At 44.4% G+C, this 19780-nt stretch overlaps 1 protein-coding gene across 7 annotated transcripts in view; it reads right to left on the bottom strand.

Annotated features, from left to right (window-relative positions):
• LOC146817343 (uncharacterized) overlaps positions 1–19780 on the bottom strand; it is a 111836-nt gene that overhangs the window by 28963 nt on the left and 63093 nt on the right. The window contains exons 2-3 of one of the 7 annotated variants that reach the window (XR_014962970.1): positions 11825–12095; positions 9388–11085 (exon numbers count right to left, since the gene is read on the bottom strand). The exons of 1 other annotated variant lie outside the window; for it this stretch is intronic. Coding sequence is in view for 2 of the 6 variants with exons in the window: in XM_085610921.1 (XP_085467047.1) it covers positions 10589–11085; positions 11825–12095 (768 nt within the window). In the remaining 4 variants the exon portion in view is untranslated. Of the gene's footprint in view, positions 1–9387; positions 11086–11824; positions 12096–14990; positions 19201–19780 lie in introns of those variants that run through there. 5 more of the 7 variants (XR_014962969.1, XM_085610921.1, XM_085610923.1 and 2 more) reach the window with 5 other exon arrangements.

Here is a 19780-nt window from a genome sequence, read left to right as displayed (position 1 = left end):
ACCCCGGGGAGAAATAGGGACCCCTCTCACGAGGTGCATTTTGGAACAGTGCCTCTGTAGAGGAACAAACACTTTAAACGTGCCTATTTCACAGTGGAAAACTCTGCTAAATCAGTTTACATTGATTTAAAGCTGAATGATTTCATTGTAAAATGAAGTGCTGCAATAATGCCACTAAATTTCCATTTTTGTGCCGCTAAATTTCCATTTTTGTGCTGCTAAATTTGCAAATCTATGCCGCATATCCTGGGGAGTCTGTATAGGGGTGACTTACAGGTTTTACGTGTAGTAACCCTTAGATATAGTAAACCTATATCTAAAGTAAGTGGTGCATGCACCAACTTACACAGTCTGCAATGGCAGGCCTATAGGCTCCATTTTGCATGGCCTGTCATGGGTGGCATAATACATGCTTCAGCCCATGGGAGGCCTCTGGGGTACCTATGCCCTGGGTACATGTGTACCATATACTAGGGACTGATAAGGGTACCCCAGTATACAATCTGGAGTGTACCTGAGTACATAACATAACTAATTTAGGGAGAAAGCAGATAGATTGGGGTCCTGATTAGCAGCATCCCGGTCAGACTAGTCAAAAATCAGCACAGCACCAGGAAAAAAAGTGAGGGTGACTATGCAGAAAGATCCTACCTTCCTACAAGTACCAGCCATCTTATATGCTGATCTCGAGGGGAGAGGATGTGGCGTAAGGACTTGAGAGGACGACCTTGATGCTATGGCTAGAGCTGTTTGGGTCTCGACGGGATGCTCAACATCCTGCGTTTCTGGGTAAATCACTTAATCTCACAATGTCTTTTAATTCTTTGCGCATGTGATGTGTCCCTGTGTCTAATGCATCTGGTGCTCATGTAAAGAGCTCTGATACCTTCAGGTGGAGTTTGCACTTTGTAAAATAGCACCAAAAAAACCACATAAATTACAAAACACCACCAACTCAGGAAATCCTTGCTAAAAATATAGTGTGTGTCATGTGGAAATATCTGACATTATTCCAGAAATATCTGGTCTGTAGTTTCAATTGCAGGTGACGATTCATTACAAGGGCGTGGAGCTAGTGTGATGTCTGGATTGTCTCGTCTAGAAATTAGAACAAAAATATTTGTGGCATTTTTACTGTAAATTTTCTGTACCTATCCTTTTACAAGCCGTTTCCTCCTTTGGAGTAGACAGGTTTCTGCACAGAACAAACACACACACCATTGAACTCAGCTGTAGCAGTAGAAAACAAAATCGCCGGAGCTGCTTTGGAACGCATAATGGGAATGCATTAGAATTGTGCTTCCAAAGGAGTGGCAACCATCTTATATGCTGATCATGAGGGGAGAGGATGTGGCATAAGCGCTAGAGTGGGTGACCCTGTAGCCAGGTTTAGAGTGGTTCGAGCCTCGGAGGGAGACTCAAAATCTTGTGGGGCTTATTTATGAGCCCTTAAGTCACTTTTGCGCGGCTGATGCTTCACTTTTTGTGACGCACCAGCGACGTAAAAAATTAGCCTTGTTGCACCATATTTACAAAGCGACGCATCTAGGTGGATGCGTCACTTTGTAAACCCCTGCGCCACATTATATCTGCTCCAGGTATAATGTATGCAGGCGGGGTGTTCCGACGCAAGACAGCGTCGTAGAAGTGATGCAGTGAAATCTTTAAGATTTCACTGCGCCACTTCTAGGACGCAAATGCATCAATATCTTACGCCTGCCTCATGGCAGGCATAACACTGACGCGGGCATATTTCACATGGGACTTGCCCATGTGTAATGACTCATTGCTGGAGTTGCGGCACTTTTGTGACACACTCCAGCAATGCGTCATTTTTGCGCCTACAGATATGTCAGAAACACTGATGTATCTGTTACTCCTTGCGACATGATGCATCATACTGTAAATATGACACATCATTGGTGTCGCAAGGAGGGCGCAATGAAAAGTGACGCATCGCTATTTTCTCGCAGCGATGTGTCACTTTTCATAAATGAGGCCGTGTATTTCTGGGTAAATCACTTTATCTCTCTGTGCTTGTGAATATGTGTGTAAAGTGCTCCGATGCCTTCGGGTAGAATTTGCACTACGTAAAATGAGCACAAAAAAAGCAGATTATTACAAAAACATCGTCAACACGGGAAAGCCTTGCCTAACAAATAAAGCACACTTAATTTAAAAAATGCTTAGAATGCATCTCCCACAAGCTTTAGCTACAACACCACATAAGAAAATGGAATCTTCCTAAAACACGGCCACTCTGCAACAACAAAAAACTGTGCACATAAACAAAGCTAAATACACTAAACTGAAAGATACAAGTAAAAGGCCAAAGCTCCAGGCGAGGGAGCAATACATAAGAAGGAGGGACAGATCACAAAGTTTCACCACGTGGAAGCAGGCCTTTGCGATCAATAGTCTAATTAACCAATTAAAAGCAACGGGCTGGCTGTAAACCCACAGACTGAATACAGCACTTCTTGAAGAGATGGCGCATGTGCTGCCTTGGTGGGACCTGAAAAGTGTTTCCCCAGAACAAAAGATTTGTTTGAAAGGTTAAACCTAAAAATAAAATAGTAACTCTAAAGGGGCTCATCGAGTAATGACTTTATAAGTACATGTTGTTTTCTTTAATGACTCCTTCTGGGGAGAAACTATATGTCGAGCAAGGGTCTTTATTATATAAATGAAGTTGTGAGTGCTTAGATCACATAATTTGATGTTTGAATTGTTTTGAGTGAGGCAGATAAATAGTATTCACTTTGTCATGTGGTGAACACTGCATGCCTTACTTAGTTAGAAGCACAGTAGATAAAGTTTGTGGTGTTTCACACATATTGGGACTGATGCACCTTGCAATGGGTCATAGATGAATTGTGAAAGAGCAGTGACATTATCAATCAATCAGCATTTATAGAGCACAGCATCATCACCCTTGGGGGTATCCAAGCACTGGGGTGCCAGGTCTCTGTCGAAAAGCTAGGTCCTCATCAAACAGCAGGAAGAGGGAAGAAACAAGTAGAAAAAGGCATAACAGAGGGCAGAAATTGTTTTGCAGGAAAGGCAAAACAGAGCAGAAGAGGGAAAAACAGAGGGCAGAAAAACAAGCAGAATAGGGAAAACAGAGGGCAGAAAAATTAGCAGAAAATGCTAAACAGAGGGCAGAAAACAAACAGAAAAGGCAAAACTGAGCAAGAAACGAGCAGAGGAGGCACAAACAGAGAGCAGCAGGAAGACATACAGCAGAGGGTAGCGGACTGAGGGCAAGCTGGATATGAAAACTGTTGCAGGGTGAACACGCACGAGGACCTGTTCCTAAGAATATGTAATGTGTTTGGAGTTCCGTTATATGACTCAAGCCTTTGGACCTTAATTACGGACTCATAGAATGTTGTTCAATTTTAGATCCACGCTGAATGTGCAATTACTTTGCATTGTAAGAAAGACCGATTTTTTTGTTTATCCTGAAGAAAGCGGATGACAACCATCAATCTCCACCAGAACGCTGCGATAATATGCTTTTCATGATTGCCTTACCAGCACACAGTTCTCATCGAAAATAAATTTCAGTCCTATAATGTTTAGACGGTTAAGAACTGCCGGTATGCAATGTGCATGGTGTGTGGAAAGAGTGAATGAAGAGTATGGGAAAAAGACAGGTGTGAATTTTTTAAGAGACCTTATGTCTAAATGTGAATGTGTATATGTTTCAACAATATAGTCAAAATGATCTGTAAGGATTAAATTACATTGTGTGTGACAATAAACTTTTAGGGGCTCATTAGGATGGCGGTGTTTGGCACATCCGCGGTGCTGACGGAAAATGTCCTTTTCCGCACTCCAGCGGCGGTCCTCGCGTCCGCCATATGACAATGGGCAAAGGTAGCCCATCTCCCATCCGCTGCGGAGTTTCAGGATCTGTCAGAAATTTCCTTACGCAATGGTGGCGGAGGGAGACAATAGAGAAAGACCGCCGTGCGGAATGACTTTACGACCCCTGGACAAATCACGATGCCTCAAACAGCCCATCAGAATGCAGCGGGGAAACCAGCCACTCAGAGACGGCGGAAGCACTACTGCGGAGATCGAAACTCGAATCCCGGGCACCTCCACGCGTTCCTGACCGCTATGGATCCAGCTCTTCAAGCCCCTCCGCAGCTGTACCTGATCCACTACCAGCATATAAGACGTCGCTGCGGTCAACACCGCAGGTGAATAAATAACACATCTCCACATACAACCACAACACACAACTCTTGTGCTGAAATACATTTCCAGTCCACATCAGACGCTCTGGTGGAGACAGGAACATATCCCCCAGTGTACTCACACATGTCGTGCTTGCTAGAAATCGACACCTCAACATCGGGGTCACCCATCAACATAAAAATCACTGCAATGTCCCTGTCACATCACCGCAGCGGTGAAGACGCTGGAAAACCTGCGCACAATGTAGTAGGCAGGGCTGGCACCAGGCATGGGCCGTCTGGGCAGCTGCCCAGGGCTCCACCTTCACCCTACCCTCATGGTGGCCCGCATCAGTTGGTCACAGCCTACAGCACGCCTCCCACATCCATTTCTGCCTATGCTGTGTGCCCCTCTTGTGCCCCCCCTCAATGCACTATTTAGCAACCAGGTGTGGCTCGACCTCGCACCTCACACATCTAAGGGCAGGGTAGATTGACTGGGAAGGTGGGGGTGAAGATGAACACCCTGCACAGAAGGTCAGAGGCTGGACAACCCTCCTCCTTACACCTGCCTTCCACTCATGTGAATCAAACTGAGTACATTAAGAAATGAAGAGTCACTCTGCATATTAACAATCACTGAACTGTTCACACTGCATGTCAAGTCCCTCAGACAGATCCCACACTGACACTCTGCCACATACACATACCATAGGTCAGCATCAATGTATGACAATAAATGGACTAGCCCATAGTGGAGTGCACAGTGCTGGAAAACCATGGAGCAAGCCACATAGCATTTGTACATGACACGCAAAAGGAGGAATATATCACACTACCCTTAGGCCATCAAATCGACATGGGTGGCACGGTGATTAAAATTAAACCAAAGTGACATCTGTGCAATATCTCTGGGATACAGCAATGCAAGCTATGCATAGGCACAGGAATGATAGGAAGTGTCAGAAGCCATACAGTCACCAGCCCCACATCTATGTCAACAACTTTGACATGTGTATGCCACCAGCACAACGCACATGGCTCATTGTCACACTCCCTGACTGTCAAACCAAAGTAGGACCTTCACACATACCCTTCATCTACCCATCTCACACCTGCACTACTCAACACCTGTGAGAAACACACATAAAGGTGCAAATAAGGTCCTGTGAGTTTCCTGACGACCAATGACACACCCTGATGTGTATCTACAAATGACTGAATCCCACTCAGGGATGTCAGAACCAATGCTGATCAAAAACCAATAGCCAAACATAAATCTCACAAACAACATCCAGAGAAGTCCAACAAGCTCAGCCATGTGCAGCCAAACAGCGGATAGGCAATGTGAGCCTAGACAGAACAGGAATACACACCATTTTCACTCTGGACAAATGCACAGACACCATACCCCAACCCAATCAAAAAATTGCATTATCAAATGCCAATCTTGAACACTAACTGTGATCACTGGGACAAATCAGCTAAAACAGACATAGACACCACACCCCTTATCAAGCGAGCATGGTGTCAATGTGTAGCACAAGCATGCACATACACAATCCTGACAAGTGACAGGTCAAATATAGGAGGACATAGCACTATTGTGCACTCAAAACAAGCTCATGAACAAGACTCCACATTGCTGCATGTGACATTCACACAAGAAATGCACACTACACATTCAACACACATCTGAATATATTACAATGCACAAACTACTCTCACACAATGTCATGCAAATAGAACATCACACACACATGCACCTGTCAGTAAAAAGAGCTAACACTGGCCAAACACTGCATCCATCGAATTGGTCAAACCTACGTATAATAAATCAAGAAAATCAGAAGTATCTAATCAAGCGCGAAAAGTTCTTCTCTCACCCACCGGGGGCATGGAGATCAAGGTAAACAAATCATGAAAGAACAAACTACAACTGTGCTCTTGGAACATTAACGGCTTAAGCAGCAAGGCAGATGAGGTAGATTTACACATTTTTGGGGAAAAATTTGACATATTATTACTTCAGGAAACCCGGACCACGTTACCAACACAGATCAGTGGATTCAAAGAACTCCACCAAACCGCAATAAAAGGCAATACATCAGGCAGACCATCTGGCGGTTTATCAATCTACCTTAGCACAAAAATACCATGGTCCAATGAACAGATAGATCTTGGACAAACAAAATCTCACTCTTGCAAGGTCCCCTTAATTGCCAGGAGCATAACAAAGTGGAAAGGCTCCTAATAATTTGCAACATTTACATTCACCCAGCTCCAAAAGAAAAACAAGAGAAAATCACGACCTTTAAAATGTTGATTCAATCATTGCAAGCAAATTTCCCGCAAGCAGGAATCATGCTGTCCGGTGGCTTTAATATGTTCCTACTTCAAGAGGTTTCAGAGCAAACGAAACAACAAATCAAATCAAAACCAATGGCAAATGATTCCCCCAGTAATTACAAATTATCGAAAAAAGGAGCACATCGGCCAATCACGCGTTTCAATCTTACACGAGACAGAAATGATAATCTTAAATGGTCGCTTCCCTCAAGATCAACCAGCAAAACCAACCAAAATATCCAAGCAGACACACTCCGTCCTAGATTATACAATAGTGGATATAGAGCTATTACCAAAGATCTCAAGATTTCAAATAACACACAGACTCGAGAGAGATCACAGCCCACAGTCAATCAACCTTCAAATTCACACACGAAGAGCTGCAGAAAGCAATGATCTGTCCGAGACCATACAACCTAAAAAGGCTGGCATGGAATGGCAAAAACGTAGATGAAATAATGAATTATCTAAAAAACACACCATTGATCACGCAAGCACAAAATTCAACACAGCCATGGGCAAATTGGGTGAACATAACCAAGATGCTGATTTCTAAATTCCCATCGCATCGCAGAACACAAAACAACATGCAAAAAAAAACAACAGAGCATTTAGGCTCCCTAGTAGTGAAGAAAAAGGACATTAATCCGAGAAATAAGAAAATTGCGTAGAAATGTCCAATCAACCACTGAAGGAAAAAAGCAACAAATATACCAGCTGAGACAGAATTACAAAAAAGAGGTCTGGATGGCAAAGAAAACACAACAAACTGCAATCTGGCAAAAACTATTGGAAACAAGCAAATCAAATAATAACAAAACAAAATTGGGCGGAAATAAACAGTATTGCGAATGGATCTTTCCGCCAACACAACGCAAACATCCTAGAGGCAGACTGGATAGCTCACCTAACCAAAAACCACATGGACAAGAACACCAATTACCACAATTATGCTACTGATAATATCACAGCACAGCAATCAAAATAGGAAGAAAATCAGTTTGATGAAAGCTGGATTAGATCTAAGCAAATTGAAATCAACATAAAAAAATTAAGATCCAACGGAGCGCCAGGTGTAAACAGCCTCCCGAACAGAATTTTTAAACATGATAGATAATTTTGGGCAAATTACTTCACACCTCTGTTTAACCATGCCTTCCAAACCACTACCATTCCAGAATTGTGCAAGGTCGGACCCAGCAAACTTCAAATTAATTGCTTTAATTGATGTTGAAGCAATACTATATGCACCAAACCTTCTCACAGCTCTAGAAGATTGGATCACTTCTAGCAAGATCATCCCAGTCACACAAACAGGTTTTAGACCCGGCCCAAACACGATGTGTAGCCTGCTTGCACTGAATCTTCTGGTCGAAAAAGCAAAGCGAAAATCTGCCAAACTGTACACCTGCTTTATCGACCTAAAAGCAGCATTTGACATGGTACCCAGACAACAGCTGTGGCAAAAGATGGCAAATTGGAGCGTTCCACCATCACTACTATGGGCCATCGTCGATTTGTATACATCCACATGGGTACAGATAAAACTGGGTAACGAAGATTGTGCTACAGCAAGGATCCCTACATATATTGGCCTAAAGCAGGGGTGCGTGCTTACTCCCAGCCTCTTTAATATCTTTACCGCTGATCTGGACAAAAGGCTTTCAGAAGTTCAAAGTGGCCCCCCGAAAATCGCTCACTATAAAATAAGAAGCCTGCAATATGCAGACGACATCATCTCATGCAGTCAGACACCAGTAGGCCTACAGCGCTTGATCACAAAGTTGGTTGAATATATGGATTGTCCTCGAAACTGAATAAAACTAAGGCCATTTGTTTTTCGGCCACGACAACATCAAATGGAAAAAAATACCGGTGGAACGTATCAGGAAACAGAATAGAGCACTGTGACTCCTACAAATATCTGAGAGTAGTGGTCGACAAAAGGTTCACCCTCAAAGAACATCTTAACCTCAGAAAAGCACACGCAAACAAACTCCGTTTTGCACTAAATATGTTAAAACAGAAACTGCAATGTCCGTCAAACTTCCACTAACTAAAAGTCATCACAGCTAAGTTTTTACCGACCGTTACTTAAGGCTCAGAAGTATTCAAAGGTCAAGATGCCAACTTCCTGAACCTCCAACTGTCAGGTTTATTCAAACCAATTTTCAGGATGCCGCTGTTCACGTCACAAGCCCAAGTTCGCTTAGAATTTGGGCTACCAAATCAACACCCCGTCAGACAAGCAGCGATAATAAAAATGTGCTGGAAATTAGAAGCAGCAGAAGAGGATTCCTTGTTGGGGCATTGTTGGACAGAAATAAAGAACCAACCCAAAGGAACAAAAGCCTGACACACCATCCTTCAACACGCGCTAGACATGCACGACACCTGGAACACTGACCACAGCTTTGCCGCACTAAAAAAAATAGCCAACAATGCAGCAAAACAAAAGGCTTGGATAATGGACAAAGCAGCTCTAGCAAAGAAAAGACATGGCTGGATGGTTCTATCGACATATGAGACACAATTACCCCAGCCATATCTTGTCCAGCATATAACTCCATCAATCCAACATCAACTACTTTTGGTCAGACTGGGAGCATTTACATCCAAAGATCAAGTTCCCGCGTGGAAACAAACATGGCCAACTATGCTCTGCAGACTTTGTGGACAGGAGGAAGAATCCCTTATACACCTAGTGTGCATCTGCCCAGTGGTGAACCACTTGAGAAGGCAGTGCCTACTTCACGCACTCCGCTGCTCCCAAGTTAGATCGTGCCGTCCAGCCTTAATGCTACTACTAAACAGCCACTCATTGGAGATCTCATGTAGGGCAGCCAGATTTCTGCAGAAAGTCAATCAACTTTTACTAAATACCAAAAGTACCAAACAGCAAGGCCATTGGCCAGTCCATATTTGTAGTCCGCACATGTGTGCATGAGAAACTGCACAAGAAATGGGCATCAAAAGTACCAAACAGCAAGGCCATTGGCCAGTCCATATTTCCAGTCCGCACATGTGTGCATGAGAACTTGCACATCAAATGGGTAACACTGTCCACTGCCATGGGAATCACCACAGCTCAGGGGCTACATATGGGCAGTCCAGGCACCGCTGTTGGAGAAATGGTGTGGGGACTTGGCTTAAATATTTGGCTTTAAGTTAAACTAGGAGGGGGCTGATTGTCGGGGCCAGTTGGAGGACTGGACCTGGGAGAGAGAGAACCGGCTGAGGTAGAGGCATCCGTGGCTGTAGGAGCCTGAGGGCTGCTTGGACCAGGTGGAGTGGTGGCACGGGGAGGTGGAGACATGCTGCATGGAGGCACAGTGGTTGAGGGTGAATGTTGAGGGCTGGGTCTCAACTGTTTGGGGATTCGATAGCCCACAAGTGTATTGGCCGGAGTGGGAAGTGAGGTGGGCACAACAGCCTCACTCTCCACCAAAGGTGTATCAGGTGCAGGTGGCTCTCCCCATGGGGATTTTCTGTACCTGGTGGTAAGCTTGGGGTGGCCTTGCCTCTTCCCCTGCATCCCCTGTTGTCAAGGTAAACCCCCCTCTTTGCTCTCTTGTCCCTTCTTCACAGGGGTGGGGGTGGGAGTTGATGTTTTGGGTGAATCTGCCTTTGAAATGTGTTTGGGTTTAGTCGTTGCAGGCACCAGGGTCATAGCAGACAGGGCAAGTGTTTGTGGGTCTTTGGGAGCAGGTGTGGGGATGGGAGTGCCTATGGTTGGTGGTGATTTTGATTAATGTGATGTTGATTCCTACTTCTTGGCCTGATGTCCCTGAATGTCAGGTGATGGGCTTTTGGTTTTGCACTCATGTGTGACCGTTTTATGTTGTGGTGATGGTGTCTGTGGTCTGGTACGCTTCGAGTGCTGCTGTTGTGTGCAGCATGAGGAGGACTTGGTGCCTGAGGGGCCTGGCATGTGGGCAAGCTCTCCAGGAGGTGCCACTGGCAGGGTTGGTTGCTGAAGGGACAGGAGCTGGACTGGGAGCTTGTGACTGCTGAATGGCTGCTGTCACTGTGGAGGACAAAGACTGGACAGTTCAGTGTAGGCAACCCACGTCAGAATGAATGCCCTCCATGAATTCAACTACCTGTGCCAACCTCTTGTCATGATTCTGGAAGGGATTCAGGAGAGCAGTCTGACCCGCACACAGCTGGCGCAAAAGGTGTACCACCTCCACACTGAGGGCAGCATGGGAGACAGGGGCAGCGGTGCCTCGGGGGAAGGAGACTCTACCCTTCCTAGGGCTGTGTGCTTGGACAGCACTTGTAGGAGCATCCGGGAGCGTGGGCACTGGACGAAGTGTGGCAGAAGAAGAGGCACATCTGAAACTTCCTGTGCCCACCAACATCGAGGAGTCACCACTGAAGTCTGAAGATGTGGAGGTTGGTGTTTCCAGGCGTGAATCATCCAGGGCACTCCTGTCCCCCTCCGAGGCGCTGGTCACATCAGTGTCAGTGAACTCATGTGTAGCAGTCGTGCCAGAAGCTTTCCCACTGGTGTCCATCTCCCGTCCTTCCCTGCCCTCAGTAGATGCTGCAAGAGACAGAGACATAGGTTTAGTATAGTGCCATACTCACAAACATCATATGCAAACAAAGCACAAAACTTTAAAATGATACTCCCATGTTTGACTCCTCCATGTACTTTCAGCACGTGCTACATTTATGCAATCATCAGAAGATGCATGGAAACATGCATAGTTGATAGTGATGATCCATGTGGCGTTGACACAGCCAAATAGCTGGCCCTGTGCCTCCCTGTAACCACACATACTATTCTCTGTAAGCATACCTACGTGCCTGTATGTGAGATAGCTATACATCAAAACATGATGTTTCTGTCACATATGGAGTCTCTTTAAGGAAACACCACAGATACAAACTCCAAAATGCCCTTTTGCAATGACTACAAGCTCCTGCTATTCAGCATGTTGTGCTTCAAAGCACAACTACAGTTGTACATTGGTGTCAGCTGTGTAGATGTCCCAATTTATCTGCTGTGCACAACACACATCTATGAATGCACACTAACATGATGCTCACTGCTGTTCACTGCCAGGTGATGTCTATGACACTCATACTGCAGCATATGTCACAAGGCCACATCCTATCTGTCAATGACAAGGGTCATGGTTTTAAACACATGAGAAACCACATGTATTACCAATGCAGAACACCTGTACTCAACACTGAGGCCACGTAGAAGCCATTGCATCACACTAGGCCACATAACAGTCACTCACAACCAAAGTCACACTTCGCTGAATATTTACACCCAACTTGCTGCTGATGGGCCCTCAAGTGTCCATCCAGCTCTGGCTGTGTCACTGCCAAGATGCAGGCCATTAGTGGTGTCATGCTCCTGCGTGCCAACCTGCCACTCCGAGAGAGCATCCCCAGCGTCATCTCTGCCACGTTTTTGCTCAACCGGCAGATGTCATCCCACCTCTTGTGACAGTGTGTGTGCAGTCGGTTGGAGACATCCAGAGCCCGCACCTTGCATGCAATGGCCCTCCATCTCGCCTTACGATGGTGGACCTTAAGCTGCAGGCATGAGAGACAAGGAGAGGAAGTTTCAGTGACACTGTGTTATGTACCACTGTGTGTCAGTACAGGAGCATGAAAATACATAGGACACTAATACATAAATGTTGAGTCCATACAGCATGACACGTAGTACACTTGCATCGAATAATCTCATAGAAATGTATACATGTATGATGATGGACACAGTACATGGCCATCTCATACACATGCAGAGTGCTAGCACAGCAACCAATGTTAAAATGACCCTCATATATGATGCAGTATGTTAATGAGCATGACATACAATACATTGGAAATGATGTGTCAGGCAGACTCACTGTGTCCAACACTACACACCCCTCAATGTCCTTGACCAGTGAATGTCTACATGTGTCATGGTGGTCACATTTAGGGCCATGATCTTAAAATTTCACAGTCTTCTCACAAGATGTAGTCCTGTCTTGTGCAATCCTCAGGCCTAAGATAGCTCATTGAGAAATATGGTGGTGGACAACACATATGTTTCACTCAGTCCATTTAGTGATGGGTCCTTCTAACATTGGGCAGTTTCTGTGCAGGCCAGATGGACTCACACTGAGGTTAAACATGGGCCATCAGAGAAATGACATGCATGTACAATATGAGAGGGTAAACAGTGCCTACACATGCGAGACTGAACACATAATGAAATCAATAGAAGGATGACATCTCCAACTTACATTCATCTGATGTGTCATAGGTGAATTACCACCAAGAGTGTTACACTCAGGCATTGTATTCTTCTGCATAATGAACACATCACCATAGGGGCAATTTGAAAACTGTAATGTCACAAATGAGTATGTGAAGACTTAATGGACTATGGCATCACATAGCACAGGCAATGTTTGTTCAGACTTCAACTATCTCAAACCAGCAGTGTAAGTGTATGGCTGAAAAAACACTGCATGTCACTCCCATCCTTCAATGCAGTCATGGATCTGTGGAAATAAGGCTACACACCACATTGACATGATTTCAGCATACTAAGCAGTGTATCACACATTTACATTACCCAGTCTCAGACCAACGTTTGTTTATTTTTTCTGAAGAAGAGCTGTAGAAGTGTCCATGATGCCATCCTCCCCGCATACTCAATGCAATTCCGCAATCCTGCATCTTTCAATTGTACCTAATGACTGGGCCCGCGTTAGCGGTGCATGCCTACCGCGGGTTTCTAAATTGTATTGCACTACCGCGATCGCGGTTCCCATTGGTTGCAATGCCATTGGCATTGGCGGTGTCACACCGCGGGGTCCAGGTGATCGCTACCACAATCCTGCATCTTTCAATTGTACCCAATGACCGGGCCCACGGTAGGGGAGCACACCTACCGCAGGTTTCAAAATTGTATAGCACTACTGCGATCGCGGTTTACATTGGCTGCAATGCCATTGCCGGTGTCATACAGTGGGGCCCAGGCAGTCGCTATTACAATCCAGCATCTTTCAATTGTACCCAATGACCGGGCCTGCGGTAGCGGAGCACGCCTACCGCGGGTTTCAAAATTGTATTGCACTACCGCGATCGCGGTTCACATTGGTTGCAATGCCATTGGCATGAGCATAGGCACACCGCAGGGTCCAGGCAGTCGCTACCGCAAATGACCGTGATCGCAGTGGCGGAGCACGCATACCGCACCTATGGACACATTATGCTCTAGCAATGGCAATAGCCAATTTATATCATTGAACACTATACCTTTACAATGTATTACAGCACCTGTTTCCAAAATTAAATGCTCGTGTGACATTCAACTCACTGGTGCCTACACATGCCATGTCAGTGCACATGATTACATGCATTGGCATGTACTTACTCACATGTCACACATGATATTTGTGTGCATGTACACAGATTTGGTGTGTAATGGAGTCTCATATTTGTGAAAATGTCAATGTGTGAGATGGCTACTCAACCCACAGTAATGATGGACTGACCACATAATGTGCCTATTTCACTGTGCACATTGCTGTATTGATTTTGATAGTTGATCCGCTTACACACACTATGCTCATTGTGTAGAAAGGTTGTGCTCTGTGCAACTTAACCACGAGGTGTGGCAGGTACAGCAGCTATGTAGAAGTCAGCAGTGTTGCTATTTCCAACATGTGCTGTGTCAACTACTCCCAGTGCTGGGGACACAAGATGTGGGAGTGTACCATTTACCATTCACATAGTCAGATTCTGTTTTGGAGGTATGACTACATGAGATCAAGGTATCTCTGCATCTGACTTGTGCATTAAGCTGTTGTTACAGTACAGTCATTGTTGGCGCTGCGTCAGTCAAGATGTAAGATGTTTGACACATCTGATTGGGGATTTAAATTACCATGTGTCCCCTTTCATAAATTGTAGGAAACAACCAAATGTGCATCGTCCGTTCCCAGTGCTGGCGAACATGGAAGATGAGGACATCATAAGGAAATTCCGTTTGGATCGCCTTACCCTTCATGTGGTCAGTTGGAGCCCCATCTGAGGCCTCACAGAATCTATCCGACTGCTTTGACACCAACATTTAAGGTGACGGCGGCCCTGCATTTCTTTGCAATTGGTTCATTTCAGTACACGGTGGCCATCGCAGGTGGGATGTCTCTAGCTATGTTCAACATGGTGCTATGTGATGTCCTCTCCGCTACATAAGCAACCTAAAAAAATTTCAAACAGGTCTGTCTTTGTTTCAAAATACTCCACAGTATCCACTGAAATAAGGAAAATTATCCAAAAATGATGGGAACTGCTAGTGGAACAACTCGACTTTAATGGACTATTCAAATAGAAACCACTGTTTGCATTACCAGAGCACGGAACTTGAAAGAAATTCTATCACGCAAGAAGAGTAGAACTGGAAATACCAAACCAGGAATGAGAAGATGTGGGAATTGCCTTTAATGTAATAATAGGGGATACATTACTACTTCCCAGAACTGGGGAACGGATTAAATTGACACAAGTTAGTGATTGCAGTTCAACTCAAGTGGTTTACACCATAAAATGCCACTGGGCATTTCTCTAAGTGGGGAAGACAGAAAGAAAAATTAAGTGCCGTCTAACAGAACATAAAAGCTGAATCAGAAATGAGAACACTAACTCATTGGGAGGTAAGCCATCATACCATCGCACAATTGAAATTTCAAATAATTCAACACATACCCACACGTGAAGGAATTGGCAATTCTAAATTACTACTCCAGAGAGAAGCTTTTGGGATAAAGAGATTAAATACTCTTATGCCATCAGGTCTCAATGATAAATTTGAAATGTTGTGCTTTTTATAAACATACATAACCACACTGTGGTTAAACACACGTCATCAGTTTTGAGTAACAAACCTAACCAGAAATGTTTTGCTCCTAGTAAACATTCAATAACACATCGATAATACATAGTAGACATGAATGGGATACACCCTGAGTACAATGAGTCTAATATTGTAATCAATTGTAATACATGTGCTTAACATGAACATGTATGTGATAATCTCATCATTCGAAGTTCACAAGGTATAATATGTTTTATTTTGACATGTGTGTAAACTATACACTAATTACAGTAATAGATTTCACCAGTGTCAATCGTATGTCATTGCTTACATAGACATTTCATTATGGATACATAATCATCATCACATGAGAAACATAATTATTTTTGGTAAGCACCTAGGGGACTGAGCCTGACGGACAGTTCAGATAATGATGACAGCACATTATATTGATTCTAGCATTCCTGTAAGCGAGACTATGGAAGTAGCAAGCTGAGCAATTGCAGTATTATGGTGTATCAAGATTGCGGACGAGTAAGGTCATTTGATTGATTGAGCCTTTACTATCATGGCGTCCATAAAGCGGGAATCGTGGGTGTTCAATCACAGAAGCAAACGTGACCTTCTGAAAAGGCATGTTAATTGATAGCCGGAACTTAGTACAGACTTGAATATTGAATTTCAAGTACATGGGGTCTTAGATACACAGATAAGGGCAAAGAACATAGATGTTTATGGAATAATCATCAGAGTTACTCACTCTTAGATGGAGACCACGGAGAGGAGGCACCGTGATTCTCACAAGAGTCACACGTAATTCATATGGTGAACGCCGGGAACAAAGTGATAGTGATTTGGTGCTTCCGAGGAGGAGGTTTTGTGTCGTGAGTGGAGGTAAGAGGAGCTCCAAATGGAAAACAAGGGACGTAACTAGTCCTTCGTTGAAATTACTAACTGAGCGAGTATATTCTTGATAGCACTATTACGGAGAACACATAGTCCCAGATACTCGGTTGGTTTCTTTGTTTTGTTCGATCGCTGCGGGATCAGCAGGTCAAGTTACTGCCTCAGTTAGAAAACTCTTTGGGGTTCACCTGAGCAGGTATGTCGAAGCATACTTTGAACTAGCAATTAAATTGTGGAACGGCAGAATTCGATAATCTCAACCCTGTTTATTTCAACAGTCGGTATCTGAGGTAACTCACCGTTAAGACGCCAGTTACAGTTTCGTTTCCCGAGTAAGTGTATTGCTTGTGGCAATTGTTATGGCATTACACGAGGTGACGTTTGATGGTTCTTTATCACTAGCATGTGAATATTTTCATTGACAACACGTTGAGGTGACTTACAGGAAGCACAGTAACTTTCAGAAGGAACACAGAGGGTTCTGGTTCAGGTTGTACACCATACTATTTAAAAAGCATGTTAACACAGGACGTAATATTCATTACCACACTGACAATATGTTGTGAATTAGGTACCATGAAGTACATGATATATTATTGTGTTTTTTCAACAGATTTGTCTCTGACGAAGGGACAGGCAGTCCCGAAATGCATTGGGCTCTACCTTTTTTCATTCTACTTATGTTGTAATCCTCTGAATACATTGATCTGATAACTGAATGAAGTCTTGAAATATTTAATTTTGTAATGCAAGTTTAATGTGGAACTGTATTTCACTTAAAGAAAGTACTAAAGAATGATATATGAAAATATCTACAGTTTTGAATATAATCAATTGGGGTGAGACCAGATTACATATGTTGTATTAACCCACAACGCTGTGCACGTTTGAGCCCAAGTTGCCATTTTGGGACTTGGCCACCAACACTGTCCGAAATGATGACATACAAGGACCGCTACAGCCACTTCCCAAGGAAACATGAATTGGCTGGTGTGAAGGGTGATTTTTGTGATCGTGGACACATACCTAATGTTGTTGGCGCCATTTACTGCACACATGTTGGCCTAGTTCCACCACAGGCACGTGAGCAAATCTACCGGAACAGGAAACATTTCCATTCCATTAATGTGCAAGTGGTATGCCAAGCGGATATGATTATCTCCCAGGTCTGTGGCAAATTCTCCAGTTCCGCACATGACTCCTACATACTGCGCAACAGCATAATACTACAATTGATGGCAAATCTGCATCCGGAGCGTGCATGGCTTGTTGGTGAGTACGCAGTCAAGTAGTGTGCTGTATGTGTGACATGCTGTTCTCAGCTACTGTTTATATTAGTAAATTGCTCTCTGTATCTCACACCTAGGTGACTCTGCGCATCCCAACCGGCCTTGGTTGCTGAGCCCACTACGATATCCAAGGACCCCGGGTAAAGTCCACTACAATGATGCACATGGGAGGACACGTTGTTTGGTGGAGCGTACTTTTGGGCTTCTGAAGTCTAGATTTCGGTGTCTGGAAAAGAGCGGAGGTGCACTACTCTACTCTCCCCAAAAGGTATGTCAGATCATAGTTGCATGCTGCATGCTCCGCAACCTGGCCTTGCGCAAAGAGATCACCCTGCTCCTGGACGATGATGAGCAGCAGATGCCAGCCCCTCTGCAAATCCACACATGCCCAGTGACGACGATAGTGGAGAAGAGGAAGGTGTTGACCTGCGTCAACAGCTCATCAACAACTACTTCCCTTGAGTGTAAGTGACATTGTACAACAGTGACATTGTCTGTTGTCTTTGATGGTAGTAGCAAGGCATAGATGATCTTTTTGACTGCTGGCTGTTGTTGGCTCTGTGCTAATGGCTTATGTGTGTGGCACTGGGTATATTTTTCCAGGTACCTCATGTCTATGTTGATGTTGTTGCTCATTGTTATGCGTGCTGGATTCTGTACGTTGACTAGTGGTGTTTTTTAGCAGTAAGGGCATCACCTGACAAGTACATTTCTTTCTCTTGTGTCTTTCTAGGTTCCTTCACCCTATCAGTGCCTCATCACAATCAGAACTTGTTGTACATTGGAATCTGAGTTGACAGTGTACATACTGTGATAAACATGGAGCTGACACAAAGCCAAAGGTGTGTAAAGTGTGTTTATGTACAATAGTATTTGTGACAGAGAAATGGTTGTTTTAAAATTGTGGCAAGTGAATTTCTGAGTTGTCAGTGATGGTAAATGAGACAAATAGAGTAGTCACCACATTGATGTAGTCACACAGTCCAATAGACTCCTGCATCAACATGGCAATGTGGGTAAGGATAGTCAACAAAGCCAATGTCAAGGGGTACACAAGTGTCATCATGGCTAGCTCAGAGACTTGCCTTTGGATGGCGCAATGCCACGTGATCTTCCAGTGGTGTTTCTCAGATGTCCCCTCCTGTGTTTGATAGGGGGGGCCTCTATTGCAGGCTCAGCTGTGTCTGAGAAGTCATTTTGTTGCAGTCTCAGTGTCTCCTGTATTTGTCCCCCAGGTGCCCTCTCACCTGCCCTGCTGACATGGTGCTGTGGCGTTGGCACTCGATGCACCCGCACACTTTCCCTGGCATCCTCTGATTGTGTGGTGGTGTTGGTAACCACTGAGGCAGGGAGAGTGTTGCAGGCAGCAGTGGTGATGGTGGTGGTGGAGGCCGCACAGGTCGTTGTAGCAGGGGTTAGCACTGTTGTTGTTGCTGTGGTAGTGGTGGTGGTAGTGGTGGGGGCAATGAGGGCCTGAGACGTAGTAAGCCCTGGCTGTCCTGTGGGGCCACTTTGTTGCTCTTCATCCGAGAAACGTAGGGAGTCTGCATCCGAGAATTCATGTTCCGGGGGGGAGACAGGCTCTGCAGGTTGGTGGGGTTTTCTGCTGCAGTTGTTTGTGAATCTCCTGTTGAACAGAGCTTAAATGGTAATTGAAGTGCACTCCACAAGCTTGGTGTTAGACTTTTGGATGTTACATTTGATACACCAAACACTTTACATTCCAATCACTTGGTATGGCTGCAAGATACTGAGCATCATGACATGATGTTGAGGTGCATACATTACTTGTCCATGGTGTGACATTTAAATTGAAACCATGTGTCAAGTACAGATTGTGTGATTACAAGGACATGTCATCATCTAACAACTTGCGGCACATCACATTTATGTAATGCATCTTTTTTGTTTGCTCTTCATAGAATCAATTTCAGCTAAGCAAGAACTAGCCATTGCAATGTTATACATACCTTTTTCATATCATGTACTTTACTTTGTGAGACTGACCATGCATGTTTTGTGTTCATATTGGGCCTTCATGCTCTGACACCATAGCACCTACACATTGTTCTGTACTGTTCATGATTGGGCCATGAATTACTTTCACATGTGACTTGGTGAGTCAAAGTTTAATTTCTGTGACAGTTACATGCGCTTAGCTGTCTGCACACTGGATGTGGCTTTTGGATCTATGCCAAGTTGGCTGA

Source organism: Triturus cristatus, chromosome 6 (genome assembly GCF_964204655.1).
Source record: "Triturus cristatus chromosome 6, aTriCri1.1, whole genome shotgun sequence".
Lineage (NCBI taxonomy): Eukaryota > Metazoa > Chordata > Amphibia > Caudata > Salamandridae > Triturus > Triturus cristatus.
This window is presented reverse-complemented; position numbering and strand designations above follow the sequence as displayed.